The sequence below is a fragment of the Sinocyclocheilus anshuiensis genome, unplaced genomic scaffold (assembly GCF_001515605.1).
Source record: "Sinocyclocheilus anshuiensis isolate Anshui unplaced genomic scaffold, SAMN03320099.WGS_v1.1 scaffold1034, whole genome shotgun sequence".
Lineage (NCBI taxonomy): Eukaryota > Metazoa > Chordata > Actinopteri > Cypriniformes > Cyprinidae > Sinocyclocheilus > Sinocyclocheilus anshuiensis.
In genome coordinates this window covers 279,999-297,756 of record NW_015538015.1, presented here as the reverse complement: position 1 = coordinate 297,756, position 17,758 = coordinate 279,999, and the positions used below count along the sequence as shown (strand labels likewise).

The following is a 17,758-nucleotide window of genomic DNA, read 5'->3' as shown; positions in this document are numbered from 1 at the left end:
CACACACACACACACACACACACACACACACACACACACACACACACACACACACAAACACACACACACACTTTTAGCCACAGTTTTACATTACAAAATAAAAGTGTTGGGCTACTTTGAAACTGAACAATCTTCGATAGTTAAAATGTCAAGTTCTGTCATGAAACTCTAGATGGTGCAAGCTGATGGGTCCTTAATGCAAACTGATGATATTCACACCGTTAAATTTCTTGGCACAAGCTGATTGGTTCATATTGCACATGTAGCCAATTAGCTTGCTGATTTACATTTAAAGGGCTGGTTAGCATTCAGCTTTGCAGCAGCAATAATCTACAACAACAGCAATAACCAACAGCAGCAGCAATTCAGCAGCGTAGCAAATCTATTCCGCCAAGACCAAATACATTAACATTGTCATACCCATTACCATGCTAAAATCTTCTGAGAGTTGTCACGATAGAACTACATTTATTGCTGGTGTTGTGCTGAAAATCATTTATCTAATCTGGTGTTCCCAGTCAAAAATGACCAAATTTACTGAAAATCTCTTGTTATGCTATATTATGACAAAATCTTGGATTCAGTCTTTTTGTAAACTTGTTTTTTCAGTAAGGGATCGCAGGCCTCATTGATCTAAGCTCATGTTTTCAGTTTCTGAGTGAAACAAACAAACAAAAAAATATATTTGTGAATAATTTTGGGAATGTTCCCTCAAAAACTGAGGTACATAAGCTCAGATCAATGTGGTCTACGATCAATTCATTTCAAAAAATAAATACAAAATATTTGCTAATAATAAAAAAAGAAAAAAAAAAAGAAAAGTTGCTAAAGAGATTGAATTCAATATTTGGTAATAATACAGCATAAGAAATTTAAAAGTTTTTTTTTTGTAGAATGGGCAAATGACGGCGGTGTGACTGTTAATACGATTTCGGGAAACAGTCGTGACTAGTTAATATCAGCGATTTATGTCACTGTACAGGAAACACCCCTGAGTGGTGAGGAGAGACAAATTGCTTGTTGCTGGAATCTTGTCTTATTGTTCTTGTTTGGGGCAAGGTGTTTTCTGACTGGGAGCAAAAGAAAACAAAAAAGTACAATAATTGTCACAAACAAATAATTAAATTAATTAATTAATAATAATAAAAATAAATAAATAAAAAATTAAAGTTGTTATACCATGTGTGATAAAAGCAGTAGGTTTTTGTTCAATGCTATAACATTAACTAGAATTTTCGGCAAAAAGAAAATCTTCTCTTGGTCAAAATGTTAGTACTAGTTAGTACTACTAGTTACTAGTTAGTTACTAGCTAGTAACTTGTTACTAGCATGTACTGTAGCTAATTATTTTTGCTGCTTGAAAATTAATCTGGAACAAAAACAATGCAACTAATAAAAAAACAACTACAAAACAAAAAATAATAAAAATTCATGCTATTTTATATGACTTAATCAAAAATATAGTGACAAACAACTTTACTATTTATATTTAAAATATATATTATGCCCAAAAAAAAAAAATAATTTAAATGGCTCAATGGAATGAACTTTCCAAATGAACAGATTCGCTAACACAAATCAGATATTCAAAGAAAGCATGTCTGACTATTGCTCACTCAGTTGTAAGGCATGAAAACAATGATAGTGTTTTCTTCATGTAGGTTGGATTTAAGTCAGCAGTGTAATTATAGTGTAAATACAGAAAATAATTACAGATGAATTTACAAGTAGTTTTTTTTTATTATTATTAGTGTAGTAGTTAATTATAGGTTAAGAAAATTGATATGACAGTGAGAGTGAATATATGAGAGAAAGAGAAAGCTGTGCACACAGGAAGAGCTTGTGTCCTGCGCTCCAGCTGTTTACAGGCAGGAAATGTTTGTTCTGTGAAAGGGAAGGAAGCACCTTTCTTAGAAAACACAGCACATAACATCATTTGCCATGACAGCCTCATATACACACTCTTTTGCCTCAAAGAGGAAGTGATTTGTATCGCACTTCTGTTTCTTCTAAAGAGCTGTCAGAACAAGATTCATTGTCCAGACATAAAATCAGGGCCGTCCTTAGAGGGGGTGGGGTTCCCTACCTTGCACCGGGCCCTGCGCCAGCTAAGGACGGCCTTACATACAATAATTCACATCATTCCAGCTCGGGTTCTGACTTTACAGTTTTCAATTAACCATCACAAACATTCAAAGCAGCTTGAGTCTGGATCACAGCAGCAGTATGCAGCACCATACGTTTGCTAGAACACAATCTGCTTAAACAAGTAACAAACAAACAATGCTATTTCTTTCTGTGCAAACAGTGCAGGGTGAAAAAAATGTGAATCCTTAGGATAATGACGTCTTAGAAAGCTAACTGGAGTCAGGCGCCAGCTAACCCAGAGTCTGATCAATGACACGAGATTGGAGGTTTGGGCAGAGTTACAATGAGTATATTCACAAGAAGCATTACCTGCAAACCATGGCCCAAGCCATTCGAGCAAAGCCAAAGTGTTCACATTCTTTTTCTGCAACTGTATTTCAAACAAATAACTGAAAGCAGCAGAATCCAGCAGCTACACTCCTGAAGATCTACCTTCTTGCAGAGTTCAGTTCCAGCCCTTCTCCAACACATCTGTCTGTAATTATCAAGTGATCCTCAAGACCTGAATGAGCTGGTTCAGTTGTGTTTTATCAGGGCTACACTCTTAAAGCGATTCACCCAAAAATGAAAATTGCCCCTTGATTTACTCACCCTCAAGCCATCCCAGCTGCATACGACTTTCTTCTTTCAGACAAATCTAATCGGAGTTATATTTAAAAATGTCCTGACTCTTCCAAGCTTTATAATGACAGCGAATGGGTGTTATTTTTCAATAGTCCAAAAGAAGTCCAATAAAGCACATCCATCCATCATAAAAAGTAACTCCGAGGGGTGAATAAAGGCCTCTCGCGAGAACCAACGTTTGTTTATAGGAGCAAAGGAAGCAAAGTTTCTTTACTTTAGCAAAGGAAAAACAGTCTCCTCTTGGCATATATCGAAATCCTACGACATTTTTCTTTACAAATCTTCGTTTTGTACATATGCAGGGGTCAAGCGATTAGTCAACAGAAGAGACAGACGGCTGCACGTGAGTGGCTTTATGTATCCCCCAATTGTAAGTCGCTTTGGATAAAAGCGTCTGCTAAATGACTAAATGTAAATGTAAATATAATTTTTGTACTTATTTTTTGTTTTGTTCTCTCTGCTGCGCTTCTGCATTCATCGCTTCTCACCAGACCTTACGCTACATCGTATGTCATCTGCCGGAACGGTGTTATTGTGAACACGTCAATAGGCGGAAACTAGAGATTACTGTGTATAAAGTTTTAAATCTGGATATATTTCTTATAAAAACGCATTGATTTATTACAGCAGGCCTTTATTCACCACCCAGGGCCATGTGGGACACTTTTTATTATGGATGGATGCTTTTGGACTATTGAAAAATAACACCCACTCACTGCTTGAAAGAGCCAGGACATTTTTTAATATAACTCCGATTGGATTTGTCTGAAATAATGAAGTCATATACACCTAGGATGGCTTGAGTGTGAGTAAATTATGGGGTAATTTTCATTTTAGGGTGAACTATCCCTTTAACAATAAAGGTTCTTTACTGGCATTGATGGTTCCATAAAGAATACTTAACACCCATAAAAACTTTCCATTGTTCAAAAGGTTCTTTATACTAGCAAAAGATTCTTTAGGACGTTCACACCTGTTCTCTAGGTTCTTTTAGGCCAGGACAAAAAAAAGAAAATTATACATTTAGTTTTAGTTCACTTAGAGTTCACACTGTTATTTTGGTAGCACTTTATTTTACACTGCTGTTCCACATGAACATACTACGTACGTAATGTAACAATTATAATAACTGGGTACTAACGCTGAATCTACCCCTAAACCTAACCTTAACCCATGTAGTTACCTTATACTAAGTGTTTTCTTGCTTAAGACAATAAAGAAACTTTTGTGCAATTAAAAGTTTCCATGAATGTTAAAGGTTCTTCATGGAACCGCATTATTTTTAAGAGTGTAATGAAAGCTGTATCAAAGAAGTAGATGAGACCTCTTCATAACTGAAAAATAATTTGTGAATGGAACTTTCCATTGGGGGTCAATAAAGTCCAGTTTTGTGTCAATGTCATGCAAACCTCTGCAGCGCACACACATTGTGCTTCAGTCAGGAGACATGCAAACCATTACAGACCACAAAACGCATCCCCTGTGCTGTGATACTCAAGATCAGACTCTGTTTTGAGTCCATGACAAGACCAAGACCATGAAAATATGGACTTGGACTCCAGACAGAGTACTACATTAATGCTAAGAGAGTACTGTGAACACAAGCCATTTGAAAGTTCAGGAAATATACTACAAATGGAAATCTGCCCAGAATGTCATGCAAAAGCTTTTTGTGACGCACTCAACAAAAGGATAAGTATATCACAGTTTATCACTCAACACAAAATGAAATCCCAACACATAAAAATCAACCAACCAACCAATCAATCAATCAAGTTTCATTGAGCAGGAGATTTTGAAGGGTTTTATGTCATACTCACTGGCTGGTGAAGGTGTGCTGTATCCACTGAGGGGTAGGGTGGGCAGAGAAGGCGGAGAAAGCCCTCCCAGTCTGTGCGGGAAGAAATAGGAATAGTGGGCCATTGGGAAGCCATTGAGGTGTGGGCTGGGGTTGCCCTTACCAGACATGGCTACCACTAGAGTTCGCCCACAATCACACGGAAGAATACAAAACGACGTTCAAATTAGATGCTTTTTGGGGATTATTTACCCATAAGAGCGTTCAGAGGAGAGAGTAGATGTGCTTATTCTGTGTGGAAAAAATGTCTAGGCAGATGAATGGAGGAGCGACTCTCCTTTGCTGCTGAAGGGTTTTCTGTCGGGGTTGTTTCCCACGTCACACAGGCCTATTGAATTTATTTCCAAAAAGATTTGATTCCATTAAATGAATCCAACAGTCGGCATTTGTGTTCTTATATGATGTTCTCCACTTTCCTCTTCTTTTATAATTCCTACAGGTTAAAAAAGAGAGCGAGATTAATTGAAGGTAAAGTATATGACATGTTTTTGTACAATCAAAGCAGTGGTTCAACCCATTATTTACTAGTGTTTTGGAGTTTGACAGACGTGGTCTGTCTTGAAATGTACAATAATTTAGTTTTAGTTTAGTTTTATGTACTTACAGCTATAGGATAAAAAAAAGAATACATATAAATTCTTTATATTATGAATATTTTTATATTTTTATATTTTTATACATTTTATATATTTTTATACTTTTATATCTATATACGTTTTATAGATATATGTTAGATCCCTTAACCCTATCAATAAAACAAAACATAACCACTTTTCCAACAATAAAAAAAAAAGAATTTGCTACAATATACCATAGATATTTTTGAGTCATCAATTGCCATCTCTAAACCTAACCCTAAGCATTTAGAGAAAAACATGATGGTAATCATTCAAAATTCAGTATAACCATAAGATATCGCCACAGTACGTTTTTGAATTTCTAAAACAAGGCAACATAAACAACAACATCCTTCTACTGCATGCGTACACAAGCTCAAAGAATCTAAGAAAGATCTATGAGAATATCACAAGAATTAAACACCCCTTTTATTATTCAAATAAATCCTATTCATTTGACTAAATTGTGTAAATCAGAGTGTGTGATGCCGTCAGAGTACTGAGTGTTGCATCAAGTTTTTCAGTGACTCCGTAACATTTCTCTCCAGAACGCAGCATCATTTCATTAGAGTGCTTACACCAGTCTCACGCTCACACATGCCACATGTGCAAAGGACCCCAAGTCATCTGTTCCTCTTTTGGCCAGGCGTGGTCATAGATATTTCATCAAACTGAGAACATGTTTATAGGCTGTTTGGAAGGCCTGTCTTTTTTATGTAGGAACTACTCAGCAATTAAAATGTCACCATATGCCTGTGCTGTGATGTTATTGATCTGGTTTTACCACTAGTCAAAAAACTCCACAATTCATTCATTTGGGCACTGCTGAAGCCTTTCAGAGCCAAGGACACAGTCTGTGCACAAACAAACACGTGCACACACACACACACACACACACGCACGCACGCACGCACACACACACACACACACACTGTGAGCTATGTTTAGGACACACAGCATATCATGAAGTTAAGATCAAATAAACAAATATGAGTCATGTGTTTTTATATAGATTGCACGTTTCTGCAGTCCAGCATTTGTGTGTGTTATTATAATCACTGGATGTGTCTACGAGACAGGAAGTGCACCACACACACACACACACACACACACACACACACACCTCCCTCTAGGTGCTCCTGCTTGTCAGATGAGAAGGACCCCTTGACATTTGTTCTTCTATTATAAAGGTCAACCTTTAATTACGTGAAATGCCAGCGCGCATGCACCTGCAGAAATACTCTCGACATGATCTGTGATGTGTGTGCGTGGTCTTAGGGGGATCCCAAGTGGTCTAGACAAAAAATTGGCAAAGAGATCCTTATTCAACTTATTCAGCCCTCTTGTCCAGGTTAATGGTACCGAATTCAGAAATTCTAGACACAATTTTGCAACTCTGGACTGAATTCATTAGTATCACATGGAATTCAGCAGCTTTGGACCAAATTCAGTAGCTTTGGACAAAACACCTGACCTCTGTCATAAGTGAAAAAGAAGTACTCTTAAATGTATTAAAAATGTACTTGAAATTCAAATAGTGTATTTAAAGTACAATTGTATTCTCCTAACATGCTTACTTAAAGTGAATTAAAAATGCATTGAATTGCATTTTAATGTATTTTTAAAAAGTATACTAGAAGAACTTTGGTAATAAATATATGCTTAGTTTAAGAAATATGCTAAAGCACAAGCTTACTTTTGTGACATTTTAGTGTATTTACAGAAAACATACTTATTTTATTCTTACTTACTTAAAGCATATTTTATGTTTACTTCGTGTAAGAACAGTAAAATGATACAGCTTTTATTAGGTTTAAAGTATGTATCTTATGTATAATCATCATGCAGACATACTGAAATATATTTTAAATAATTATGTAATGAACGTGCTTCAGCCTGCTTTTCAAAAGGAAAATATATTGAAAAACATTCTTAACATTTTAATATATTTGCATAAAATATAAAGTATATTCATTCACTCACCCATAAATAGCCTACATTACAGCTATAAAACATGCAAATGTATTCTTACATTGTACCAACTTTTATGCATTATAAATATAAGTTTGTCAACTATGCCTTAGTAATGAGCATACTTAAAATCAATGTTCCTTGGTTTTACTTGTTTGTACTTGTAAAAGAATACAATACAATTCAAATAGATTTTAATTTCATTTTTAAATACATAACATGATACATTAACCGTAATAGGCTACTGTTTAACTGTACTTTCCAGAAGCATTTCAACATTGTATCATTTGAAGTGCATCATAAATCATTTTTCCAAAGATATGCTTAAAATCCCTGTTTATGTACCTAAATTCAAACAAGCTCAACTTACCGCATGATGAGCAAAAACAAACCTCACTGGCTTTTGAAGCTCAGACGTGCTTGTGTAACACGTGTGACAAAATCTGAGTGGTTCTCGTGCGCATCAAGCAAGCACGTCTGAGCTTCCTATAATAGATCATTATATAGATCAGTGATAAAAGTCTAAATTAAAAGCGTTAAGTCATATAGAACGATTGTGTTTCTTCAGAGGACTTGGAAGAAACCACTCGATCCATATGGATTACTTTTGCAATGTTTGAAGTCATGAAACGTGAACAATTTTGGTGACTTTCATCGGAAGGACATAATTCTGTCAGATTTCATTCAAATATCTCAGTTTTTGTTTTTGAAGATGAACAAAAGTCTGAAAGGGTTTGGAACAACATGAAGGTGAGTACTTGATTACAGAATTTAGAATTATAAATATATATATATATATATATATATATATATATTTAGGTGAACTGTTAAATTAAATAGAACATTAATTGTTACATCTTTATTTTTCCCAGATTCTGGGAAAGCATCTATGTGTGTAGATTTGGAACCTCATTATATTGTGACTCTAGGTAGGTATTTAATTTCTGTTACTTGTTATTGCCAGTTGAAAGCTTTTTTAAGCACAATAGTTACATTCAATTTGACCAATCAGAGCTAAGCTTTTCAAATCAGCTTTGCAGGTAATAGTCCAATCACACTGCTGTACTTACATTGTACCAACTTTTATGCATTATAAATATAAGTTTGTCAACTATGCCTTAGTAATGAGCATACTTAAAATCAATGTTCCTTGGTTTTACTTGTTTGTACTTGTAAAAGAATACAATACAATTCAAATAGATTTTAATTTCATTTTTAAATACATAACATGATACATTAACCGTAATAGGCTACTGTTTAACTGTACTTTCCAGAAGCATTTCAACATTGTATCATTTGAAGTGCATCATAAATCATTTTTCCAAAGATATGCTTAAAATCCCTGTTTATGTACCTAAATTCAAACAAGCTCAACTTACCGCATGATGAGCAAAAACAAACCTCACTGGCTTTTGAAGCTCAGACGTGCTTGTGTAACACGTGTGACAAAATCTGAGTGGTTCTCGTGCGCATCAAGCAAGCACGTCTGAGCTTCCTATAATAGATCATTATATAGATCAGTGATAAAAGTCTAAATTAAAAGCGTTAAGTCATATAGAACGATTGTGTTTCTTCAGAGGACTTGGAAGAAACCACTCGATCCATATGGATTACTTTTGCAATGTTTGAAGTCATGAAACGTGAACAATTTTGGTGACTTTCATCGGAAGGACATAATTCTGTCAGATTTCATTCAAATATCTCAGTTTTTGTTTTTGAAGATGAACAAAAGTCTGAAAGGGTTTGGAACAACATGAAGGTGAGTACTTGATTACTGCCAGTTGAAAGCTTTTTTAAGCACAATAGTTACATTCAATTTGACCAATCAGAGCTAAGCTTTTCAAATCAGCTTTGCAGGTAATAGTCCAATCACACTGCTGTATGCTGTTGAGATGGTAACATGTTTTCAGCAGAAATCATCCCAGTTTAGGTTTTATTTTATTTTCCTGACTAGTTTACCAGGTCAGCTCCTGCTTCCTGTGAACAACTTAATAGGTGCTTAAAAGGTGCGTCTACCAAGTCGAAGCAGACATGGACAGATGAAGATACTTGCCGCAGAGATACTAATGCTTGATGGTAAGTTTTTACCAGCTATTTGTTTAACAAAAATTGACCTCACTTCTGAGTTTTCCTAATTGGATAGTGCTGGTGTTCATTTGCTAATGTTAGCTAACATGTGGAATGCTAACGTTATCCGCTATAGCTGGACTTTGACATGTACTAGCTAGATATCTAGCAACTATAGGCACTGGATATATGGTTGCTTAAAGTCTAGGTAGTGGCATTTGTCTGTCATATAAAAACATTGTCCAATGTATTGGCAAAAATAATATGTCGTTATAGCATGTACACCATTAACATGCAACGCTTAATTTGTAAAAAAAAAAAAAAAAGAAGCAGTTTATTCACCTCTACGCTTTATTGTTTTTCAGTAATTTCTTTATGTGTGTGCAGAAAATTGCTTTTTGCATTTTTATTCAATGATGGTATATTCATACTTTCCAGTAATACAAAAATGTTCCACAAATTGATGGAAGTAGTTCTGTCATAGCATTTCACGGATCTTTATTTGAATTTATTACAATTTATAATAATTATTTTGCTCAAGAGTTTGTATATGCTGCTTTTCATTTTAAATGTTCTCAACGAATTTAGTGTTGTAATGTTCACAGGATATAGTACATTAAATTATATGCTATTGAAAATGTTCTAGAAGCACATTAAAGAGAAGCTTAAAATATAATCTAACTGTACTTCAAGAAGTTTATAAGTGTATTTTAAATAATGTAAAGAAGTACAATTAAATTACACTAAAGATACTTTAAGTTGTTCCATTTTAATACAACTAAGCACCTGCCTCTTTTCCCCTTGATGCCCTTTAGTTGTCAAGGCAATTTTTATTTTTATTTTTTTGTAATTAAACACCCTTTTGTGAAGGCTTGCCCAATCTAACTATTAGTAAAATGAATGAATAATAATTTAGCCATCAATAAAATGATCTGCATGATGACCTTTCACCTGAGGATCTCATCCGGGACGATCCCTCATGCATCCGGTTCTCAGCGGAGTGGTGGGCTTTTATTATTAAATTATGATTATTTTACAAGAACGATGTGAAGAGAGCATGCACAGCTGTTATTTACCCACCTGTCAAACGCATCACCACATATTGTAAGAAGTTTTATTAAAATAAACGGGTTGAAAAGATGTTGAGGTTCTGCCGTTATTATTGAATTTCATTAGTTCCAGTTATGATTTATGCGTGGTTGTTCACGGGAAAGTGAGCAAGACATGACAGTTACAATATCATGATTATGATTAAACAAGATAAAAGACATCTAATATAACCAAATTACATTTATTGTCATATTAAATATCACAGCACACATTTATCATTTAGTCTAGTACTTTTAAATATGACAATTTATATTAAATTAAGCGCAACTTGTGTAGATTTATGGAGTAAAAAGACTTAACTGCTTCATTTTGGTGTATATTTGTATACTTTTACCATCTAATCAATCTCAGCATCACTGCAAAAAAATAATTTTGAGATTTTGCCATTTCAACTTTTTTTTTTTTGTAGACATAACTAATTTTTCTTATAAATTGTCCAGACAACAAGAAAATGTAAGTTTATTGGCCCTCAACTAAGCTAAAACTTAAATGAACTAGTATAACTGTTGATTCAACTCAAAAACACATGTTGAAACAACTGCATCACACCGAAAAAATTGAGATAACAAAACATTTTAAGGCAGGGGGTAACAAAGTTTTTTAAGTTGACTCAACAAATGTTTTTTTTTCACTAAGGTTAAATTAAGTCTTTCTTTGGTCTGCGCTCAGGAAGTGATCTTTTAATCCTGCTAAACTTAACATTACTAAAACTAAAACTAATACTGAAACTAAACTATATAAAAACGAAATAGAAATGTTTTCACAAAATAAAAACTTAACTAAAACTAACAAGATTACTGATGAAACTAACAAAAACGAGACTGAATGTTATAGCAAATTTGAAAATGATATTAAAATAAAAAAATACAAAACTGTCAAACACACACACACACACACACACTGGTATTGGTGGTTTACGGGGACTCTCCACAGGCGTAATGGTTTTTATACTGTATTTTATATCGCCCTACACCAACCCTACACCTTAACCTACCCCTCACAGGAAACTTTGTGCATTTTTAGATTTTCAAAAAAACACAATTTAGAATGTTTTTTAAGCCTTTTGAATCACGGGGACACAGGTAGTGTCCTCATAGACCTTCACATTGTAATACATGTGTCATACCCAAGTCATTATACAAATTTGTGTCCTCATAAAACACACACACACACACACACACACACACACACAGACACAGACACAGACAGACACAGACACACACAAATAAATAACTATAGGTCACTTTGACTAATTATGCCTTTATTTTTCTCTGTGTGTCCTTCATCATTCTTTCAAGCACTTTTTTTTTTAATTGAAACAGCAAAATGTCAATCAGGCTTTCAAAAACATCTTTCGGCTGCCTGTCTCACTGCACACACAATGACACATAGAGCTTTTGACCTGAAGTCTTGTGTTGCCACACAGATCACATATTGTACTCATTTGAAAAGGTCAATGTTTGCGATAGCGTTTGCGAAAATGTAATCACACACGCACACTAACAGGACAAGGTACAGGGTGTCAAATGCTCTCTGATATTTACCCCTCCACCTTATTGAGTGTGTGTACTGAATGTGTGTGTGTGTGTGTGTGTTAAAACATGCTGGGTTGGCGTGGCTATTGACAGCTGACTCTCCATAGGTGTAATGGTTTTTATACTGTACAAACTGTATTTTCTATCGCCCTACACCAACCCTACACCTAAATCTACCCCTCACACAAAATTTTGTGCATTTTTAGAAAAAAAAAACAAAAACATCATTTAGTATGTTTTTAAGCCTTTTGAATTACGGGGAACACAGGTAGTGCCCTCATAAACCATCTTCATATTGTAATACCTGTGTCATACCTATGTTATTATACAAATTTTTGTCCTTATAAACCACCCAAACCGGTGCACACACACACACCTTTCTTGCTTGATTAAAAGCATGCTATAGACAATTTCAACGGCTATTCGTCGGTTTAAGGAAGTGACGTCTTTGTTCCTTGGATGTTTCTAGTTAGTGGCTGAAAGCATTCAAAACAATGGCGGGAGGCGCTTGATACACAGTGGGATTGTGATGATTTATTTAATTTTGGTGTTTAAAATGTCAAAATTAAAATTAGATCCTTGTTGCTCGGTATTTGGGTGCTCCCTCTGGCCTGGAACTAACATTTCTGAAATTAAAGTGTTTAGATTTCCGAGAAACGCGCCTGGATTGCAGCAGTGAAGCGAGAAGGCCGGATAGCAACTAGCAACTCTATGATATACAGCACACATTTCGATTCATGTAAGTAAATGTCATTTTTTTTTTCTTTTGCTTCATTTGATTATTTGTATTTCTTTACGTTAACTCTTCAAGTATGATGCAGCATAATTTAAGCTAGCATTGTGATTTCGTCATTGTTTACATATGCGCCTAGCTTTTAGGTTCGTGTGTAGTAAAAAAGGCGAAAGGTGAAAAAAGTTTTTTATTTCCGTTTTATTGCTAAGTGTTATGTGGGCTATAATTAGGTATGTTCATATTAGTTGTTCAGCTATCTTGTCAGCTGACAAATGCAGTTAGTAACACGTTATAGAAATGCATACTGTAAACTTGAATGTTGTATTGTGTAACCGTTAACTAATATGCTGATTTGATACTCGGTTATTGCCAATGTTGGAAACAATTGTGCTGCTTAATATTTTTTTGGAACCGGTGATACTTTTTACAGGATTGATTGATGAATCCTTGCAGATTATTATTCAAAAACAGAAATATTTTTTAACAATATAAGTCTTTACTATCACTTTTTATTATTTTAACATCCTTGCTGAATAAAAGCATTAATTTCCTTTAAAAAAAAAAATTAAAAAAAAACTTTTGAATGGTAGAGTATGTTGTTACAAAATATTTCTATTTTAAATGCTATTCTTTTATTCTTCAAAGAATCCTAAAAAAGTATCACAGGTCATAAGAAATATTAAGCAGCACAACTGTTTCCAACACTGACAATAACTGAGTATCAAATCAGCATAATAGAATAATTTCTGAAGGATCATGTGACACTGAAGACTGGAGTAATGGCTGATGAAAATTCAGCTTTGCATCACAGAAATAAATTATATTTTAAAGTATATTAAAATAGAAAAAAAACATTAATTTAAATTGTAATATTTCACAATATTGCTGGGTTTTTTTCTGTATTTTTGATCAAATAAATGTAGGCTCTCGTGTTCATTGCATGCAGCATCAATCAGATAATGAGCCGCTTTGAGCCATCCGGAAGACTATTCAGGCAAACGTTTAATGTTCTTTGTAAGTTTGCACCTCATAGTCAGACTTAAAGGATCAGGCAATTTCAATCACCGTTTATTTTATATATATATAGTTTTAAATACCTCTGTTGTGTTTTCGCTAGATTTAAAAAGTATGCGCTTGTTTTGACAGATCTGAGATTTAAAAATGGTGCTACCAGAAATACTTCAGGACCAGACATGCACAGTTGCATTCCAACACGTTTGTTATTGTTTAAGTCCTTGAAATGGTCTATATGCTACACTATAGGGTTTTTATACCTGCTAATAATATGCGTCTGAAATGCATGTCCTGTGACCATTGTGTAAACTCATTGAGTAAAACATCAAGCATCAAGTTTTTTCTCTAAAATGTGCTGTGTTAAAAATGACACGCTAATGTGCAGCTGTTCTGAGAAAAAGGAACTACTCTAGATTTACTACTCTAAATTGAATAGTGTGCAAACTGTGTATGTATCTTAGATGTTGCATGAGTCTTAGATATTGTCCTGAGTTATTTGATATTGTTCATTCAGGCGACAGATATGGAGACCTGTGTGTGTATTTTGGTTTGTTTACACTAGTATCTAAAGACACACAGTGGAGCACTGCCAGACAGGAAGAGGTCCAGCGCTGGGGAGTCCTGCTAACATTGTGTGCGTGTGTGTGTGAGAGAGAGAGAAAGTGTGTATGTGTGTTTGTGTGTGTGTGTGAGAGAGAGAATGTGTGTGCGCGTTTTTATGACATATGAGGACACAAATTTGTATAATGACATGGGTATGACACAGGTATTACAAGGAGAAGGTGACTTATGAGGACCTTACCCCATGTCCCCATTTTTCAAAACGCTTATAAATCATACAGAGTGAGTTTTTTTGAGAAAGTAAAAATGCACAAAGTTTCCTGTAAGTGGTAGGTTTAGGTGTAGGGTTTGTGTAGGGCAATAGCACATACAGTTTGTACAGTATAAAAACCATTACGCCTATGGAATGTCCCCACAATTCACAAAAACAAACCTGTGTGTGTGAGAGAGAGAGAGAGAGAGAGAGAGAGAGAGAGAGAGAGAGAATAGTGAAAGGAATACAAGGGAAACTTTGGCATGTTGGATCACCAATTTATCCTGAAGCATTTGCTCTGTTATATTATCTGTATGTTTTCACACTTGGTTCAATTGCAACATAGGCTCATTTGAAAAATATGCCTCCACTGTATTTACATTTCTGCAAAACTCCAAAATCTTACCTATACATAGAATACACTTCAGCCTATATGAATACTAGTGGCAGTAAAGCACCAACAACTTTTATTCATTTTCACACAAATTATGATAACAGGTGCAGGTTATCGATTAACAAAGACTTAAGTTCCTTGCATAATACTGTGGTATGACCATAAACACTTTTACCATAGTGTATGATCTATAAACTAATACATTTAGCAAAAAAAATTGCATCACAAAAATAACTCCACATGTATGGCTACTTGATTGGTGGCTCACCTGATACAGCAGGTAGGGTTTTGTGTTGGTGGTATTTTTATTTAACCTTTTAGTGTTTTTATCCATTTCGGATTAACTGAATGTGCTTTTAGCAGCTCTCACTGGACATTTCACAAAAAGTGCAAAAAGCAGCTTAGTATTATTTAGCAGAAATGTTGCCAAAGGCAAGGTTTTGAAATCTTCCCAATCATTGCTTTAAAATGCATTGCAAGAACTCATAACCCAAGATCATATGATCACAAACGGAAATCACATCCTTGAAGTGACTATTGCATGTTCCCTTCGCTAATGGACTTCTAGAAGGGCCTTCATGAAGGGATTTAGTTGTTTACTTTCGTTTGGAACGTCCCTACAAATGGCGCCCCCTTCCCGAAGAGCCCTTCAAGGGTGCAAAAAAGCTGAATAAATATGAAGAACATGAGCTGTTCCCCAAAGGCAATTTATTCAGAATCAAGAAAAACTGAAAAAAGGCATTATACTATAAGAATTGTGACCAGGATCATGCAAAGATGCAAAATTAGATGTGACCAACTTGGGCAATTAACATACGTTTTTTTTTTTAAATAAATTCGAAATATTATGTAAATGTACTTAATTTCAGTATAATGTTTGTTATTTGAGCTTTAACATTGTCTAAATCAGCCGTTTTAGCTGTAAACCTTTTTTATTTCAATATTTAACTAATTGAACAAACTAAAAGTTTTTTTTTTTCTAAATTATTTTCTATTGTAATGGACTTTACACACAAATCTACAGATCTCAACTTCTTTTACTTCACAATAGATCTGCTTTCTCTCTCTCTCTCTCTCTCTCTATAATTATATATATATATATATATATATATAAAACAACCCTCATCTTGACCTTTGGCTTCTCTCCTCGTTTAATCTGATTGGTCTACGATGACCTCGTTGATGTGTTCCCTCCCCCAGCATAAGCAGAACGGTTATGTTTCTGATTAAATCAATCAATCAAAGGATGTCTCTGCCCAGTTCCTCACCCGCCAGCCCTGCTCATCCGTACAGTGTGCTGATGATAGCAGCCATTACGGCAGATTGCAGGTCAAACTCCTTTGGCAACGGCTGCGTCTCATTAATCGCTCACACTCTAGGAGGAACATGATTAAATGTGATGATTGCAGCTCACGGGCCGTGACTTACACAAGAGATCATGAGTGCGCATTTTTGTTTGGGTTTCATATTTTGACACAGATTCTCACCAGAGCGGCGGCAGAACCTTGACCCTCACCTTTCACCTCCTGTGCAAAAATCAGATAATTAATTTATCTGGCAAAAGCTATTTAACCGCCTGAGGTAATGATTTTCAGTTTGCTCATGTTTGTTAATAGGTAATGCTAATTTATGAAACAAAGAGCTTCAGCTCTGAAATGTGTTTGGATGAGCAAAGTCATTGTTAAATAGCTGATCTTACATAATTTAATTTCTACATTAACATGCCAAGTCTATCAGCTATCAGCTAAAGTTATGCTTATTAACTACATTTTTTGGCAGAATTTGTCATACATGATACCTCATATTGAGTGGTTTATTAAAAAGAGGTGTTCTATTTCAGACTTAGATATTTTTGCCTGATGGACAATAAAATTGGTGAAAAAAAAATCCCATATATTTGAACGAGGGACCCAAGTGATAGCTAAAGACTGAATTATCAACCACCCTAACAGCCTAGCAATAATATAAAAAAAATAAATAATATACTGTACAAAATATGTTTTAAAAAGTTATCATGTAATAACCATTTAATGAACATATGACATGTGGCTTGTGCTATGTAATTAATATTGTCATTTTACTGTGTGTTGTGCCGAACACCTTTTAGCCATAATTTTATTCATGATATAGTATTTTAGTCATCATATATTTATAAATTATACATAATTTATTATTTATTAACCCTGTAGAAATCCGGTCATATGCAATAATAGAAAAATCTTGTTTGCATCAGTTGAGGCTTTTATGGCTCATATAGTATGAAATAGGAGAATATAGAACTCATACTCAAGGAGAGAGAGAGGGAAAAAAAACAACTTTTTATTAAGAGGCCTCAACTGAGCAAAAATATGCAATTTGGTGCAGATACTGATATTTATATGGTCAAAAAGTATAATTAATGTCTGATAGGTTTTAATGTAAATCAATGAGATCTTTATAACAGTTTAGCAAACTACTTACATAAAATGCAAACAAATATCAATTGTTATTCTATATCTACCAGTAATATATATTAGTAAGATAAAATTTAAATGATCATGATCAAAGCTCTCACATTTTAACATTATTTTTTCTAAAAAATGATGTATGGCTAATCCAGTGAACGGTCCACTTCAGTGTTTAGCTTGAAATGTCACTAACAATATAATAAATTATTCTTTCCTATAAAAACCAATAAAATTTTAATTTAGAGGTCTTAGAAATGTGTGTATCAGATATGAGACAGTAGGCTTTATAGAGTTAAAGATAGAGTTAGATTCAAGAATGACTCTTCAAAGATAAAATAAGAAAGTAGGTTGGAACTCATGGTTTGTTTTATGTGTGTGTGTGTGTGTGTGTGTGTGTGTGTGTGTGTGTGTGTGTGTGTGTGTGTG

General features: G+C 34.5%; 1 protein-coding gene across 4 annotated transcripts in view; it reads right to left on the bottom strand.

Moving 5' to 3' along the window:
• The window catches only part of LOC107678286 (retinoic acid receptor alpha-A), a 182,664-nt gene that overhangs the window by 76,431 nt on the left and 88,475 nt on the right, over window positions 1-17,758 (bottom strand). For 3 of the 4 annotated variants that reach the window (XM_016473501.1, XM_016473508.1, XM_016473522.1), the window contains one exon: window positions 4,593-5,063. In XM_016473501.1, coding sequence (XP_016328987.1) covers window positions 4,593-4,740 — 148 coding nt within the window. In that variant the 5' untranslated portion in view covers window positions 4,741-5,063. Of the gene's footprint in view, window positions 1-4,592; window positions 5,064-17,758 lie in introns of those variants that run through there. The other variant, XM_016473514.1, reaches the window with a different exon arrangement.